Genomic DNA, 18,875 nt, shown 5'->3' with positions numbered 1-18,875 from the left:
TGTCTAGAACATTCCCACAAAATTTCATAATTTTTGGAGTTCATTTACTATTTTAAATTGATTTTACAAAACAGCTGCGCACTGCTACAGTAATTCCGGTCGACCGGACCGGTCGACCGGAAATGTCTCTGGAACTTTTCCAGGTTTGAACAGTGCGAGCGGTCGACCGGAAAAAAGATCGGTCGACCGCCCAGCTCCCAGAATGCCTATAACGGCTATTTTTTTGTATCCGTTGGAGGGGTTTTTGGTCTTTTGGTTTGGGCTTTTGTTTGAGGTATTGGGAGGCTATAAATACCCCCTTATACCTCAGTTTTAACATATCTAAGAGAGTTTTAAAACAAGTTTAAGAAAGTTTTAATCAAGGGTTCAAGTTTGTTTTTAGTGTTTGTTTAAAAAGCTTTTAAGCATTTACAAGAGTTTGGTTTGTGGAGCAAATTTCACAAGAGCAAGTGGAGATCATCCTTTGGTGTTTGAGCATTCACTCTTCTCCTACTCTCTTGTCATCTTTAGAGAAGTGTTTCTAAACTCATCTAGCAATTTATTATTTTGATTATAATTTCCATAAGCTAGATTTATATTGAGTTTAGTTTAATTGTTTTATTGATACTCTTTGTTCACACACAACCTATTGAGCTTATTGTATTTACATTCATAGTATAATTTAGGGTTGTGGGTTTGTGACATTGAGAGTGAGCTTAATTGAGTTCTCACCTTATTTTGAGAACAATCATTTGTCATAATTGTGCTTTATTGTGAGGATTCACTTGTAATACACTTGTACACCGAGAGAAGTGTGTGGTGAGAGACGGGGTCGAATCCAAGAGGAGTGGCGTCGGTTGACGTGCCTAGGGAGAGGTTGTAACCGAGCACTTGAGGAGGAGGACACGGGCTAGGACCAACACTTAGTGTGTGAGGTGTGATTACATAGTGATTGTATTGTGAGGTGTAAACGTTGTTCGGGTGAACGTAGAAAACCCGGTTGTGATAGTGGAGATCTCCTCGAGGTGAGGAGCGGAGACGTAGGTCGTGGGGACCGAACTCCGTAATCATATTGTTTGTTTGTGATTGCATTGGCGCACTTACTTTTATGTTCATATCTTATATCGCCTTTGTATATTGCTTGTTGATTATATTGCCCACTATCTAGTTTAGATTGTTTACCCTTGAGTTTATATATCCTTGCACATACATTGCCTATATCTCTTTGTTAGGATATATCTTGTTGTTCATATTGCTTATCCTAGCTCATATACATTGTTGTATTTCATACTTGCTAGGATAACTTATTAATTAAGTTTTAATTGGCATAAAATCGGATTAGATTAGCATAAGACCCTAATCACCCCCCCTCTAGGGTCTAACAATTGGTATCAGAGCTTGGTGCTCTTTGATTTAAGGTCTAATCGCCTTGAGTTAAAGATCCAAGTTAGCTTATTGTGCCAATCTAATTTTGAGCTTTATTTGTATCTTGCTTGCCTTTTATATTATGGATATGCATGGTTTAGGTTATGCCATCAATATTGCTCCTAGATTAAATGTTTTCCCCTATGCTCAATGATGCTTTAGATTCAAAATATTTGTTCAATCTAAAAATATCGATTTATGGGAAATCATTGATTGTGCTTATATTGTGCCCACGTTGGAGAAATCCAAGTGGAGCAAACATGATAAAAAGATGTTTATTATGAACAAGCTTATGTTAGAATTTTTATTAAATGCATTTGATTCATTTATGTCTAACAAGCTTGATTCTTTTGATAGCGCTTATACATTATGGAAATTCATAGAAGCGCATCAAGGAGACTTGGAGGCGATCCGACAAGCTTTGGAGGATCCCGCTTCAAGTTCATATGGAGCTTCATGCACACGTGCACTAGGCGATAGCCCTAGTGAGGTTTGCGAGTTCGAATCCATTAATGATTTATCTAGTGATGAACTTGCTTGTGCTAGTGAAAAATTATTACATGCCTTTAACAAATTGCAAAATGATTTCATTAATTTACAAAGCAAGCATGAAAATTTGAAATCCGATCATGAGTCTTTAACTTCTAAGTTTGATATTATTTCTAATGAAAATATGATCCTTAAAGAAAACAATGAAAAATTAAAATTGGATCATGTTTCTTTAACTTCAAACGTTGCTAGTTTAACTCATGAAAGAGATAATGCCATGTTAGAAGTAAAGAACATACAAAATGATACTGCTTCTTTTATAAATAACTATTTATGTTCTACTTCTAAAAATGCATATGTGCCTAAAAATGAAGATTTGAATCTTATGAAAAATAGTATTTCATCTTTAGATTCAACTTTGAAAATATGCATTGATAACCATAAGAAACTTATGGACAAGTGTGCTAAATCTAGTAAATCACCCATACACTATGCACACTTGTATAGCAAAGTTTACAAGTGCTCCATTTGTGGTCGTAAAGGCCATTTAGCTAAATTTTGCTATGATGCACAAAAACATAAGAATATTAATCCTTCTTGTGCATCTCATCAAGTTTCTTCATCACATGTACACACACATGCACATGCATCTATTTCTCATCATAAGCATGCTAATGTGTATAAATGTGATCTATGTGGTCGGTTTGGCCATTTGGCAAAGTTTTGCTTTGACATGAAAAAGAATTCTAGATTGCCAAATGTTTTTCATAGACCACATGTTTTTAAATGTCATGTTTGTGGTAGGTTTGGACATCTTGCTAAATTTTGTTTTGATATACAAAAAGCTTCTAAATTGCAATATGTTCCAAATAGACCATTGTTTAAGAATGTTTCTCATTTGCAAAATAATTTTAAAAGAAAATCTTTATTTGCAAATGATTCCCGTGCACGAGCTAATGGTCCACAAAAACAAATGGATCTCTTTCATTGCACAAATTGCAATCGGAAGGGTCATTTGAATGAATATTGTTTTGACCATGTTAGTGCACCATATGTGCCTAAGAGGGTTCATAACCCTAAGGCTTTGAGCTTTAATGATAGGGGTCATGTCCCTAAATCTTTTGGTACCAAGAGTTCTTGGGTACCAAAACAAATTTAAATCTTAAACCAAGAATTTTAGTATTCTTATTTTTCCTTTTTCTTGGTTATTTGAAAATTATGCTTTGAAACTTTTTATGAAAACAAATTTTCTTTGGTCAAATTCTTTTGTTTTCATAATTCCTAGTTTTGATTTTGATGAGAGGTTTGTATTTATATAACCCTCCGGATTTATTGGGTGTTTATTCCCAAATCATGTTTACCGGATGCTACAAATCATGTTTATCGGATGCTAGAATGATTATATGGGTTGGAACAAGCTTAAGAGCTTAATATATTGTTGCCTCTCTTAAAAATTCTTTTGTTAAAGATTTTTGTTTTGATTGATTGCTTTTGAATTCATTATAATTCACTTATATGATGATATTTATGTGTTTGTGCTAATGGATCATCTATTCGTGCTTTATAATGTATTCTATGAGTGGTTTGATCAAGTTATGTAAGGAAAATTTTTTCAAACATTGTTTTTGAATATAAACCTTGATTTATGAATTCTTTTGGTTGATTTGTTTTTATTTGAAAACTTTTTACATGATTCTCATGTTTCTCTTCTTTTGATTTTATAAATCTATTCAATACATTGGCTTTTATGATATGAGACAATATGTTCATCTTGATATATTTATATATGTTCTCATTATCTCTTGAATGTGAGTGATTTTTGGCATATTATTTATGCATGCTCACATATGTTTGCCATGATATTCATTTCATATATTCCATATGGCATTTTGATAGGGGGGGCAATCCCTATATCTTTTTATGTTTGATACTCACCCGTGCTTATTGATAGGGGGAGCTTTCGCTCTCTTATTCTTTTTGTCCCCTTTTTGATGTTGTCAAAGGGGGAGAAATATTGTGAGTATACATTTATATGCATGTGTATTATCTTGTATATGTTCATTTCCTTCATGCATATATTCCTTTTTGTAAATTGTTTGTCATCATCAAAAAGGGGGAGATTGTTGGCCTTCTTGTTTTGATGATGTTTAACAAACAATTTATTACTAATGTTGTTTGTCTAGTGTTTGTGCATTCCTATGTTTTATAGACAAACAACGTAGTTGGAGGATGGATGGAATAGAGCTTCAACGATCATATCCAAAGCGCGAGATTACCAAGTAGAGCTTATTGAAGACCAATCAAGCTTGGGTAATTTAGTTTAGGATTTATATTATGTGTGTTAAGTACCTTAAGCTCAATATCATACACACACACGTATTTGATTTCTATGTATATATATAGTTATATATATACATGCATGGTTTTGGGTTTTTATGTTTTGAACACTTTTGCAAAATAATGAGATTTCATAATTGGGAAATGCAAATTGGAAAATTCTTTTTGTAACATGTTCAAAATATCATTTGCAAACATTTCTCAAAGTTTCATCAAGTTTGGAATTGATTTGTTATGTTTAAAGGAATTTACAAATTCACGTTTTCGTTCGGTTTAGATTTTATATTATGTGTGTGAAGTACCTTAAGCTCAATATCATATACACACACGTATTTGGTTTCTATGTATATATATAGTTATATATATACATGCATGGTTTTGGGTTTTTATGTTTTGAACACTTTTGCAAAATAATGAGATTTCATAATTGGGAAATGCAAATTGGAAAATTCTTTTTGTAACATGTTCAAAATATCATTTGCAAACATTTCTCAAAGTTTCATCAAGTTTGGAATTGATTTGTTATGTTTAAAGGAATTTACAAATTCACGTTTTCGTTCGTGCACATGTTCGTGCATGTTTTACAAAACTGATGAGTTTTTACAAATGAGAAGTGATATTTGAAAAATTCTTTCTCTGACATGTTTATATACATGTTTAGAAACTTTCCTCCAGTTTTTACTATTTTTGGAGTTGATTTACTGTGCCTACTTGATTTTACAAAATCGTGTATTACAGCAGATTTTCAGAAACTGTATTTTTGTGTTCAAACATTTATTTCTCTCGACTGGGGAATGATTTTTCAGAAATTCTTTCTCTGACATGTTAATCTACATGTCTAGAACATTCCCACAAAATTTCAAGACACTAATGGCTATTTTTCTGAGCTGTCTTCTGGGGACTTTTTTGTCTTTTGTTAGGGGTTTTGGCTGAGTTTTTGAGTGGGTATAAATACCCTATTGCTGTTTTCTTTCAAGCCATCTAAGAGAGTTTTAAAACAAGTTTAAGAAAGTTTTTAATCAAGGGTTTAAGTTTTGTTTAAAAGAGTTTAAGAGTTTGTTTGAGTTTAGTTTGTGAAGCAAATTTCACAAGAGCAAAGAGGAGATCATCCTTTGGTGTTTGGGCATTCAACTCATCTCTCTCTCACTCTTGATCTATAGAGAAGTTTTCCTTAAACTCAATTCTAGCTATTTATTGTTTTGATCTTAATTTCCATAAGCTAGATTTCTATATTGAGTTTAATCGTTTTATTGATACTCTTTGTTCACACACAACCTATTGAGCTTATTGTATTTACATTCATAGTATAATTTAGGGTTGTGAGTTTGTGACATTGAGAGTGAGCTTAATTGAGTTCTCACCTTATTTTGAGAACAATCATTTGTCATAATTGTGCTTTATTGTGAGGATTCACTTGTAATACACTTGTACACCGAGAGAAGTGTGTGGTGAGAGACGGGGTCGAATCCAAGAGGAGTGGCGTCGGTTGACGTGCCTAGGGAGAGGTTGTAACCGAGCACTTGAGGAGGAGGACACGGGCTAGGACCAACACTTAGTGTGTGAGGTGTGATTACATAGTGATTGTATTGTGAGGTGTAAACGTTGTTCGGGTGAACGTAGAAAACCCGATTGTGATAGTGGAGATCTCCTCGAGGTGAGGAGCGGGGACGTAGGTCGTGGGGACCGAACCTCGTAAACATATCGTTTTGTTTGTGATTGCATTGGCGTTCTTATTCTTATTTTCATATCTTATATCGCCTTTGTGTATTGCTCATCATATTGCCCTATCACTTGTGTAGATTGTTTATTTTACCCTTGTGCTAGTTTACATATCCTCACATATATCATATTGCATATCTATTTGGTAGGATATATCACCTTGTGTTAGTTTTATATCCTTGCACATATCATTGTATATATATTTCATCATATAGGATATATTTCTTGTTTACATTGCTTATCCTAGCCTATATATCTTGTTATATTTTATACTTGCTAGGATAACTTATTAATTAGTTTTAATTGGCATTTAATCGGATTAGATTAGCATAAGACCCTAATCACCCCCCCTCTAGGGTCTAACAGCTTGTCCCTGACATGGTCACTAATGTGGATATATGCCACACACCCAAAGACTCTTAAGTGTGAGAGATTAACTTTCTTACCACTCCTAACCTCTTCCAGAATCCTAAAGTTTAATGGAACTGATGGCCCGTGATTTATCAAGTACGTTGTTGTATGCACCGCGTCCGCCCAAAAGGTTTTAGGTAGACCTGCATGTAGACGCATGCTTCTTGCACGCTCTGTCAGCGTTCTGTTCATCCTTTCTGCTACGCCGTTCTGTTACGGCGTCCCTGGAGTAGTCCTCTCCAAATGAATCTCGTTCAGAGCACAGAACTTCTTAAACTCCTCCAAATTATATTCTCCACAATTATCTGATCTTAGACACTTTACTTTCAGATCTGTCTCGTTCTCCACCATAGCTTTCCACTTCTTGAAGATGCTGAACACCTCCGACTCGTGCTTCATGAAGTATACTCACACCTTCCTCGAGTGATCGTCGATAAAGGTGACGTAGTATGCCGAACCGCCAAGAGAAGACACGCTAGCTAGACCCCATACATCTGTATGAACAAGTTCTAGCTTGTGAGCTTTAGGTGGTCTTCCACGACACGCTAGCTAGACCCCATACATCTGTATGAACAAGTTCTAGCTTGTGAGCTTTAGGTGGTCTTCCACCCTTCAGAAAACTAACTCTCTTCTGCTTCCCGAAGATGCAGTCTTCGCAAACACTGACTTCCACCGAATCGATGCCGGTTAGCTTCCCTTCTGAGTATAGAATCTTCATACCCTTCTCACTCATGTGTCCCAGCCTATTGTGCTATAGATCTGCATTCTCATTGCCTGCAGCAATCACGAGGGTGTCACTCGCGTGTGAAGTTAGGTAGAGAGTACCGGTCTTGTTACCTCGGGCAACCACCATTGTACCATTGGAGATTTTCCACGAATCTCCGGTGAATGTTATAACATAGCCTTCTGCTCCGAGCTGGCCAACCGAAATAAGATTCCTCTTTAACTTCGGTACGTGTTTGACGTTCTTTAGAGACCACTTGGAGCCCTTCAACTGTATTTGCACATCGCCTCTTCTAATGACACTACAAGGTTCATTATCCCCCAAGTATACTTTTTTAAAGTCTCCTGCTACATAGTTCTGAAATAGCTTTCTATTAGCAGTGGCATGAAAAGAGACTCCCGAATCAATGACCCATGAATCGGAATCGCTATCCATAGCGAGTATCAGCACATCTTGTACAATATGAGCCTCCTGCTCATTTTTCTTTGGTGCTTTACAGGTAGAAGACATGTGGCCCTCCTGGCCACAGTTCCAACATTTCCCCTTGATAGGTCTCACCTTCGAGTTAGACCTTTTCTTCTTTGACTTCGATCGATTCCTGTTTTGGTTCTCCCTATTATGGCTTCTGCCTCTCTGCTCGACACTTAGGGCTGAACCCGAACATTCTGATTCATTCGATTTTCTTCTAACCTCCTCGGATAGAATCATAGCTACCACCTCCTTCAGCTTCAACTTCTTCTTTCCTGCCGAGTTGCTGATTGCGGTCACGCAACCTGCCCAGCTATCCGGCAACTGCGATAGTATCAATAGGACCTGCACTTCGTCATCAAACTTGATGTCGACTGAGATAAGTTGATCAACAATCGTGTTGAACTCGTTGAGATGCATCGTGAAGGAACATCCTTCTGCCATCTTGAGGTTGAATAGCGTCTTGACGAGATGCACCTTATTTGCAGCTGATGGTTGCTCGTACATCGTTACAAGCGCTTCCATAAGCCCCACCGTCGTCTTCTCCTTTAATATATTGTGTGCTACAGATTTTACGAAGGCCAATCGGACCTGCCCCAGGGCTTTTCGATCCAATATTCCCTAGTCCTCGTTGGATTCTTCTTTCTTCTTTCCTTTTGCTTTACCCATCAACGGACGATAAAGGTCCTTCTGGTAAAGATAGTCTTCCATCTGTGACTTCCAGTAGGCGAAGTCTGATCCGTCAAACTTCTCAAATTTTAATTTGCCTTCTTCTGTCATTTCTTACACACACAGATTTGAACAAGAGCTCTGATACCAGTTGTTGGGGGAATATCAGATACGCTCTGACACCCATTCTGCAGAATTTTCCCTACCGGATCTTGTGTTAAGCAATGGAAAAAATCACTACAAATAAAAAAATGATTACAAGAACAAAGAACACCAATTTTTGAGGTTCGGCAACTTGCCTACGTCCTCGGGAGCCACACAAATAATTTTCTTTATATTAAAGAAGATTACAAATATACTAGAGTTGTAACAAAACAACCAAATACGAAAATACAACTATTAATTGCACATTTTCTATCAACCATGTTTGCACACCAACCATAACCATTAAGAATATGGAAACATAATCCTCAGTCTTCCCACAATATCGAAATTTTGGTATTACGCAAAACACATTAAGATGGAGATTCAAATCGTATCAGATACAATTTTAAAATGGATTCAGAAAAGGTACCGCTGCACTAAATAGTTCAGATTTCAATAGTTAAATTGATACTACGCCCGCAAACACATGCTCTAGAATGCAAAACTGTTCTCACCGTAATTTTGAAATTTTGCTACAAGAGACTTTAAGGAATATGTTTCTAGCTAGCAGTCTCGTTTACCCTCTGTCTATTGCAAACTAACATTATCTACTTTGGCCTAGATTGTTCACATGTAATTTGGTGACAAACATTTGTCGACAAGTGTAAACGGGAGCCACACAAATAATTTTCTTTATATTAAAGAAGATTACAAAGCTTGTAAAAGAGTAGATCTCAAACTTGAAATCTCTCAAATGAAGAGCTAAACAGAAACTCTCGGTTGTTCGAATAAAAGACGCGAGATTTTACAACAGTAAAATCTCCCCCCTCTCTCTCAATAAATGCTACAGTAACTGAGATTAAATGAGCGAGATTTTCTTCTGAAAATCTCGAGCTCACTTAATGGCCGCCGCCTCTGAAGTTGTCGCTGAGAAGAAGGAAAAATGCGGCTGCAACGATCTCGTGCTCATGGGTTTCCCTTAAATAGGGAAACCCTAGCCTACAGCTGGAGACAGCTGTTCTCCAACCCCGCAGGCGAAGAAAAGGGGGAGGCGATCTTCGATTTCGGCTGACTCAGCCCATGCTCGCCTGTAAGAAGGGGGATCTCGCCTGTAGGGACTCGCCGGCTCCGGACTTCGCCCGCACAAGACCATCGAGCCCGCCTGCTCGATTTCCCGACTTCACTTCGCTCGAATTCGCCTGTTCGAGATCCGCCCGCGCCTAATGCCTTCGAGCTCGCCTGCAAGGAGATCCAAACCTCGCCTGCAAGCTCATCTCGCTCGAGCTCGCCAACTGGACTTCGCCTGAAGCCCATCGACCTCGAGTTCGCCTGAGCTCGTCTTCGCCGTCACTGACAGGTATGGGCTACACCCATTTCCAACAAAACCTACTCAAAAACCAATTAAGTCCTGCTGTTTCTAACTCATCCTCAGACTCCACAGCAAGAGGAGTTGTAGAAGCCATGTTAGTCTTCTCTGCTCAGCGTACAACTCCGAAGGGGAGAGAAGGAGGTAGTTTTAAATTGAAAGTTCATTAATGATTAATAATTTGGAAGTTGAGGTAGGTATGAGCTTATTATTGGTGTGGCAGGAGGCAATCAAGAGACATTGAGGCTTAAAATGGCATATATAGTAACGTGTAACATAGATCACGAGTTTATATCCGTAATGACTATACTAAACAGGATCATGATTTCAAACTATAAAAACTATTTCTTAATAAAATTTAAAAGCTATGTGAAGTTACAAACAACACAGTACAATGTTCAATATATCATCAAAAATTTATGTATCTCGTTTATATATTCACTCTCACAAAAAGTAAATTCACCTGTCACAAGCTTAATGATGTCACTAGATATATGAATCACCATAATGCAAGAAGCAATCAAACCTTAGCAAGCAATCCAAAAGTAAATACATAGCAACTTCAAATCTTAAGCAAAGCAAACAAAGAAAATATTGTCAAATCTCTGCGACAAGTTGTACTGACATAATGCATCTTATATTCAACTAACATATGCTACACTAAAGTAATACACGCTAAATTGTAAAAACGTAGTTTTACAACGCGCTTTGAGTTATATCAAAAATGCTATGTAATGTTTAAATTAGTTACAAACATAAAATAATGATGTCATTTTCAAAAAAATTATTGAGGTTTGAGAGTTAGGTTACGTACCTTCTGGCTGTGTGCACACAAGTGGGCCTGGATCTAGATAAGATACAAATACAAGGGTGGTTGGTAAGGAGATTCCTTAGTGCATATATGTCAAAATCGACTATGGATACTGATCAATTAAAAGAACAACATATAAAGACAAAATGTAGAGATGAGGATAACATATAAGATTAGTAAATGTATATATCATGTTAGACAAAACCCTACTTAAATGTAAATAAAATTTCTCAAATCAGAGCCCAAAGACATTTTTGACATATCAAAAAAACTATTGTTAGATCTATGGATCACAAAAATGGATATCACATCCACTACGTACTCTAAGGTGAAAATGAACGATTGAAATTGTTCAATCAATACATAATCTGATTATTTGGACACGGGTTGAGATACTCACTTATATTCATAATATCCATATCTGTATCCCATCGGAACGAGAGTACTCTATATACAACATACTAATTCAGAATACTTAGATATATAAATTATACAAATTCTCCTTTTCCCTTAGGAGCTCTATAGCTTTTTGAGTGATCATGTTACAATTAAGATCTGGTACTAATACTTGACAGATGAACATTCTAATGCAACAAAGAAGAAGATCCTCAAACATTTGGTCTTGTTATTGTTATTTCTCAAAGTAACATATGAGAAACAAGGGAAGCATGCTCTTCTATCAAATGTACCCAAAAATCTTCCACTTAGAAACTGTTTACATACAAAAATCCCTACGGTTTATCATCTAAGCCAATAATACCTTAAGATATAAATTCCAATAAACCACTCTCTGATAATATATAGTTCCAGCTAAACAAGCAGGCGATTTTTTTCATCCTGAGCTACCAAATCCAATTTAGTCCACTTTGAACGGATAGTGATCACGAGGAGAGTTGTTGCTTGACAAAAGAGCCCACAGATTAGACCTAGCCACAATCCCTGCACAAATAGAACAATAAGAGTTTAGATCTCTTCATGCATATATAAGGGAACCTTCTCCCCAACACAAAATTAATTAAAAAAAAGAAGAATATATTACATTCATGATGAACGTCTAAGCTTAATTCTGTGTCTTTGAAATTTTTACATCATGATGAATGTTATTGTCTTTCTATAATATATATACACCTATAGCACAGGGGTCTTCTTTCTTTTTCTGTTGAGAGAACGACTGGTGCTATATTTAGTTGCTTGGTAGAAGAAAATTTACCCTTTGTAAGAAGTTGGCAAGCTGCTATTGCCCTATAAATAGTTGATCCAAAATTTGTATGCTCAAATGTCATGGACCATTATGTGACATTAAATGAGGAAACTGCTAAACAACATATGTACAATCCCATTATTATAGAGTACATGTGTATCACTGGTAGTTATATATTCTTGTCTCTCATAGTTGGGTGAAAGAGGGACATAGGACATAATATAATGGCAGAGACTGTTGTAGTACATTAATGAGGGCACCAAAAATGACAATATATAGCTCCGTGATGCATTACATTAACGGGACAACAAAAAGATGTCAACCATTTGGACTAAAAGATTTACTGATTTGTGCACTTATCCAACAACTGAAATTAATCCGGTGCACCATTAATGCAATGAACTGGGACCATTGAATATTTTCTTGTGAGGGAGATTGTTAGTTCTCTCTTATAACACAGTTAACCTCTTTCAATACAGATGATGTCCACTCATATGTCATACACAATTACTATGATAAGACCACACCTTTTAGAAGTATCAAGAATCCTCAAGTCAATATGCCAAAAAACTTTGCAATTGGCAATGGTTGCATTTAATGCATGAATTATACTATTTTCTGCTCCAAATACGAAATCTATTACCTTATGCAAATTGTATATATGCATGCATGTAGCGGTCTTGTGATTTCAATTGATGAAGAAAACATACATACAAATTTAACCCATTTCTTCAGGCTCATGCGCCAACAAACATAGGATTGTTTACATTTAAAATGAAGTTAACATACCTTATCGTAAAACCCGAGCTTAAATCCAAAGAGGAGAGCCACTGGCATGCCAACTAAGTAAAAGCATGCTAAATTGGTCCAAGCCGCTAAATGCTGCCAACCACATCCTCTAGACACTCCTGCAGTCCCTCATCCAAAACCATGAAAATTAGGAATATTAACTCCACAAATAAAATTCTAAATTCGAAATTTTCATAGAAACTTTAGTGATCATCACCTGATAGAACTCCTTGTGCTGAGTCCAACAGTATAGACACCGAGAGCAAGGGAGTCATCGAAGCAAAATCTTTAATGATCATGGCGTTTGTGGTGAAAGATTTGGCCCAAATCTTCTGGCCAAATGCTAGTGAAAGAAGAAAAGTGAGAGCAAGAAAGAAAGAGAGCTTCAGCGTGACAGATACAGCGTTCTTAGCCTTCTTGATGTTTCCAGCACCCATCTCATTTGACACTCGAGTGCTGCGATGATAACGAAATCAGAAACTATGTAAGAAGTTTTTTTGTTAGAGACTAGAGAGTTTGTACCTCACTGCTGCACTAAATCCATATGTGATCATGTATGCAATGGCTTCCGTCTGGACACTGTTTTCAAAGCAAAACCTAGCTTTTTAGAATGCATATGCAGTGGGAAAATACGATAAATTATTTAAAATCAGGAACAAGTGTATCTAAATTAATTTAAGTAGGCATACCACATAGCAACAAGTGAAGTGCTGTTCTCAGAGTTTGGCATCAATCCAGCCAGCAACACTAGAATCTCGAAAGCACAATATTCCAAACTATGGCAACAAGAACAAGATCTAAGTTAGCTAACACATCAAGGAAGATGCTTAGTTAAATTGGATCCAGAGTCTTAGTGAAATAGTCGAATCATACTAATAACTGGCATCATTCATATTTATACAGATAATCTAATGCCCATAGATTTGAGCCAGATAACAGAATGCCCATAAAGTTGAAAGAACTAACCAGATCATTAATGCGGAGGATGTTGCCAGCTTCAAACTAGGAAGCACATGTTGGAATGACTCCATGGATAATCCTTCCCAAGTGTATCTAAATTTCTCTGAATAATTGACATATATTGCTAACATAAACACTGATATCCACAGTGATATTGAGCTAGCCAATGATGCTCCAATGAAACCGAGGCCCAAGGTATGAACAAATAAATATGTTAATCCCACATCGAAAACAAGGGGGAGTAGAGAGCAAATAACTAGAGGAACCACCAGTGACTGAGTCTGGAGAAATCTCACTAGGCACTGTAAGTAGGCGTAGGCAAATAGTCCAGGTATAAGAAACCTCAAATAGATGGTAGCCATTTTCGCTACACTAGGATCTTGGTGCAGCAAAATTAATACCGGTTCTGAGAAGTACCACAGTATAGATACGATAACTGAAGCGAAAGTAGTCAGGATAATCGATGATTGTAAATATATCCCCAACATTCTGTATAGTTTTGCTCCGTATCCTTGACCACAAAGAGTCTCAAGAGCTCCACTCAAGCCAGTCTGAAACGGTTGAAGAATTAAGAGCAAAAATGGTCATTGAACGCAAAAATGGTGGGCTCGTATTATACCAAAACGTTTAAATGCATGCGAGAATCAGAAAGATTCAAACATTTGAATGATAACATTTGGAAATATGCAGGTTCAGTTTTCCATTACCTTTTGCCCCTTACCAGTGGCATATTGCAATGGATCAAATTAAATGAAGAAAAGAAAACCATTATGTCGGCATAATAATCATGAATACAGCGTTTTCAATATCTCTGCAATGCTCTGTATCTTTTTTTCGAACTACAACCTATGAATCTTTAGGTCTTCTCAGAGATCTCTACAAATGTGAAATGATATTGAATAATGAGCGCTGCTACAAGGACCCAAAATACCAGCTCATTATGCAATAGGGAGGGGACACCTCCATTGGTCCCATATTTTGGGTCCTTAAAAGACATTTTTCTTGAATAAAACTACCAACATCTAAACTGATTTCTCACTCTAAATACATAAAACACACCGTATAGAATACGACTCTTGTTGAATATGAATACGTGAATGTAGAAATAAGCCACTCACATTCTGCATCTTTTTTCGAAGCAGGTTATGATAAAAGGCGGGGAATTGCATCACATAATTAACAGCCAGCTTAAAACCTAGTCGGATCATTTATGAATGCGACATGAGTCATACAGAAAGAAAATTACCAAAAACTGTCGTAAATTAGCGAGGGGTGAATTTTTTTGTTTAATATAATTACCATGAGACTTAACCCAGTGACGGTCCCCCAAGAATTGCCAAGAGTAGCGCCAGCAAGCTCAACATCACCCAGATGACCAGCAAACATAACGGCGACGAGGGTAACAGCATAATACGACATGTTGGTGAGGATCATTGGAACAGAGAACAGCAACTGAGTCCTGGCCTCGTTAACATCTATAAATTTACTCATAAACCCACTAACTCCTTCGGCTTCTGACCCCGCCTCCTCAAAATCCACGACAAGAGGAGATGTTGAAGCCATGGCTGGCTTTCTTCTCTCTGAATGCAGAAGGAGGGAAGTTGCAAATGAAAGGGCTTTTTTCCAATGATTAATTGGTAGGAAGTTGAGGGGTTTGACTGTAAAGTTCATGTATTTGAGTGGCAGTGGACAAGTGAGACTTTTGCGCTGCACCTTCCAAACAAGGAGGCGTGGATTTTTCTCTATCGAATACAAACAAAAAGTTGCGCTCTTGATATTATAAGAAACACAGATAAAATCGAAAAATTTAAAAAGTATGTACTCGAAATTGGAAACAGTAGGATGTTATGAGCCCCCTTCTTAAATTAATTAATCAAAAGCCTTTTTCTTAGTCGAAGCACTTATCGGGTCGGATCAAAGGAACGGACCCATTCAACTTGACAAAGTCGCATGCCTCATGTTCGCAACATTTATATAAGTTTTTTTATATTGCGTGCGTTCTATGCATCAAAGTTTTTTAATAACACGTGCCTTGCTTGAAAGTGATGCATATTATAATTATTCGTGTAGACGTGATTGTTTTATGCTTTAAATTTGATTATAAAAAAATTTATATGCAGACAATAAGGAAAAAAATCATTGAAAAAATGAATATAATAATTAATAATATAGAAGATGGAAATAATTATTTTTGATTTATATGCATAATAATTCTAGAAAATATTTTGGTTCAAAATATTTCCAAGTACAAAGATTTGACATATGATTGAGCATTAAGATGGAAAGTGTGTACTTATGCAAAAAAGTTAAAAAGTGATATAAGGAAGCTCTTTTTTTTTCTCTAGAATTTGCTTCTTATGATGGATGATAGTATCAATAAATTTTCTTTCACAACTATTCTCATTGTCACAAGAACATTTTCATTTGGTATACATATGAAATTCACATATATTATAGGCTCTTTGTCATACCTACGCGAAGCCAAAACTCTTCAAGAGATTTCATATAAAGATTAAGAGAAAATCTTTGATTATCTTTGATTTTATGAGACTTTTACATTGGTTACTTTTGTTTTTTTTAGCACAGGTAGTTACAGATAAGGCTTGGCAGAAATCTTCTCTAATGAACTATTATTCCACAGAAAAGTTTTGATCACCCAAAATATCTATTAATATTCTTTCGATTGTTTGAATTATAAATCTTTTGTCATTTGTGCTTTATCTTATAACATTCATATAAACCTTGAGATTCCATCTTGCTAATAAATAATTATAATAAACTTTGTTGGTTGGGATATTTTCTTAATATTTCTCAGAAAAATTTAGCCAAATATAATTAATCTATATAACCATATAATATTAGGGATTTTCTCATATCAACCTCTTGAATCCATCGTATTTGTACCAATCACTGGAATTGCCATTAGATCGCTAATTTTTAGCAATATATATGATACTATATCATAACTTTCTACAAAATTGTTTTCTTAGTGGACTATCTAAGTTCTAGCGATGTGACAAATGGAAAAAAGTTATTGTTTATTACAGAACTACCAACAAAATTAAAGCCATTTTTATTAAATAACACTCCACTAAAATCGTGTATATCCCACAAAACAAACAACATACATCAAATCAACAATAAATTTTCAACCTTGCAGCAGTAGTAGCATCCGCAGGCAGAGCAGTAGCCTCTCGCTCTATATCTTAGCTCCATCAAACACACAAAGAGCATAAAAACCACAAAGAGCACCATAAAACCCACAAAGGACACCATAAAACCCATAAAGAATGTCTCCGTCTTTAGCCATAAATCCGATGGAGTCGAGCATTGACGGCGCACTGGTGCGTGATAGCCAGAACAATCCCGCAACAGTAGAGGTTGAAGTGTGACTTGCTGGTGACGATGGGGAAGATGATCTCGTGAAACCATGATTGACATTGCAGCATCATGTTTTAGCAGTACATGAAGCATACACTATCCTTGATGTTTGTCAATATGCAGGGCTGAGAAAACTCGGTTTTGTTGAAGGAAGGCCGCACGCGAGCTGTAGAAATGCTAGCTTTTGTAAGAAAAAAGAAGCAGTTTGGAGCTTCACTTTTGAAAGTAGAGAGATTTTTGAGATGGAGAGCAGAGCACGAGGTAAGACATTTATAGATTGATGGATTAGACAGTTGTAAGAGACGAAAAGGCTTTATTAATGATGAAGAGGCTAAATGTGGTAATTAAAAGGTCTCTTTTATGATTAACGCGATGCATGAATATATTTAGGCATGTGACTAAAAAAGGTTCATGCTTTTACTTCATGATATATAAAGACGTGCTAAAATAATTTTTTTATTAATTAAATGTTATATAAAGACATATGACATAAGCTTTTGAAACTTTTGATGGATGTCACCGAGTTTCATAAATAAGGATAATATTCTTTTGTATCGAATATATTTTAATATTTCAATAGTAGTAATATATTATAATTATACAATAATATATAATAATGTTATTGTAATATGTAACATATCTTTCAGATAGATTTAGTACATGTTGATGTATTGGTAATCACACAGTCAAAGTGTATGTATATGGACGAGTTTTGCTTAATAGGGGGGTTGCTTTCTCCCCTAACTTTATGTCTGGTTCTTGAATGGGGTTACTGGACAACCTGCATGTGTAGAAATTTATGAGAGGAGGGGGATTTGTTTCCCCGTTGTACCTCCAACAATCAAGTTATTTGATGACTTGAGTGGGGTAAAAGAAGAACTAAGTGTTCTTGTCCTTGTGCAGTATGTGTGTAAGAGAATCTAAATTGTGAACCCTCTGCCATTTCAAATAGTACCTATATTTATACCCTGTGCATAAGGGGTAGATTAGTCACTTTGGCGAGCACAGTAGGACGGTGGCAAAGTGAGAGCTGGCAATTGTGACAGCTCCTACTATACAGGTGTCGGCTGGTGACTGAAGGGAAGATCACTTCGGCATTAAATTGGAAGTGATCGGCGGCGTGGCAGGGCCTACGTGGTCTAATGAGTCATGTAAACTATCGGGGCTAGAGGTATGATGCACCTGACATGTATTTAATGCGATCTTGATATGTTGTCAGCGGGGATAAGCTCGAAGAAGTCCTTTGCCTTCACCGAGAAGCAACACCTTCTAAGTCGGTCTTGTGAGGTATTGAACGAATGGTCGAGTGAACTTCTGGCGAGTCATCTTTGACAAGAGGGCCGACTAGTACCGCTTTTTGAGTCGACATGAAAAAATATCGACTCGTCTAGTCGACTAGGTCGGACTTCATGATAGGCTTGGGCCATCAATTAGATTGGGGCGTTGATCGAGAAAGTACATCAGTCCGCTCATTTGTCAATGAATTGTATTTTGACGAGTGGGAACACCATAACAGTACCTATATAGTATTATATCTACATAACATTTATGTCTATATTCTATAGTATTATGCTATAAATTATATTTTATCTAGGAAAAATTGCTTCAAGGCCCCAAACTTGAAAAAACAATGTGCAACAGCCCCATGTACTTTTAAAGTTTTGGTAAACCCAAATTCACTCCCACAAACTTTATTTAGCCCCCTCCGCTCGACTCAACCCCAGAATCCGACTACCCTTCCCGCCACTCTGTCCTATCAGCCATCGTGCGTTTGTAACGGCCGCCACTCCGCTACATCGAGGCGCTCCTGCGTCTCATCGTCTCTCCTGGGCTCCGCGCACTCTGTCTCTGGCTACCTCCGCGAAAACCAAAACCGCTTCAGGCGTATGGTCGATACCCGATTCGCTAGATGGAGACATAAACGCGAACGAATACGAGAGTGTTCACTCGGGCCCGCCCCGCCATCCTCGCCGCCGGGCTTGCACCGTCAGGAAATCACCAT

General features: G+C 36.8%; 1 protein-coding gene across 1 annotated transcript; it reads right to left on the bottom strand.

Moving 5' to 3' along the window:
- On the bottom strand, positions 9,872 to 15,220 carry LOC109849971 (protein DETOXIFICATION 18-like). Its single transcript, XM_020419867.1, has 7 exons — positions 14,792 to 15,220; positions 13,499 to 14,043; positions 13,222 to 13,308; positions 13,055 to 13,111; positions 12,750 to 12,988; positions 12,533 to 12,651; positions 9,872 to 11,481 (listed from the first exon to the last, which is right to left on the bottom strand). The coding sequence occupies exons 1-7, from the start codon at positions 15,161 to 15,163 to the stop codon at positions 11,353 to 11,355; spliced, it is 1,548 nt and encodes a 515-aa protein (XP_020275456.1). The 5' UTR covers positions 15,164 to 15,220; the 3' UTR covers positions 9,872 to 11,352.

This window comes from Asparagus officinalis, chromosome 7 (genome assembly GCF_001876935.1).
Source record: "Asparagus officinalis chromosome 7, Aspof.V1, whole genome shotgun sequence".
NCBI lineage: Eukaryota > Viridiplantae > Streptophyta > Magnoliopsida > Asparagales > Asparagaceae > Asparagus > Asparagus officinalis.
Note: the sequence above shows the minus strand (reverse complement) of the source record. Positions and strands in the feature narration are given on the sequence as shown.

Coding starts and splice junctions, on each gene's coding strand:
- LOC109849971 (XM_020419867.1), bottom strand. CDS start 15,163: ATGAACTTTACAGTCAAACCCCTCAACTTCCTACCAATTAATCATTGG. Junction 14,044..14,791: donor TCACTGGGTTAAGTCTCATG/GTAATTATATTA, acceptor CAACCGTTTCAG/ACTGGCTTGAGTGGAGCTCT. Junction 11,482..12,532: donor AGCTCGGGTTTTACGATAAG/GTATGTTAACTT, acceptor CTATTTGTGCAG/GGATTGTGGCTAGGTCTAAT.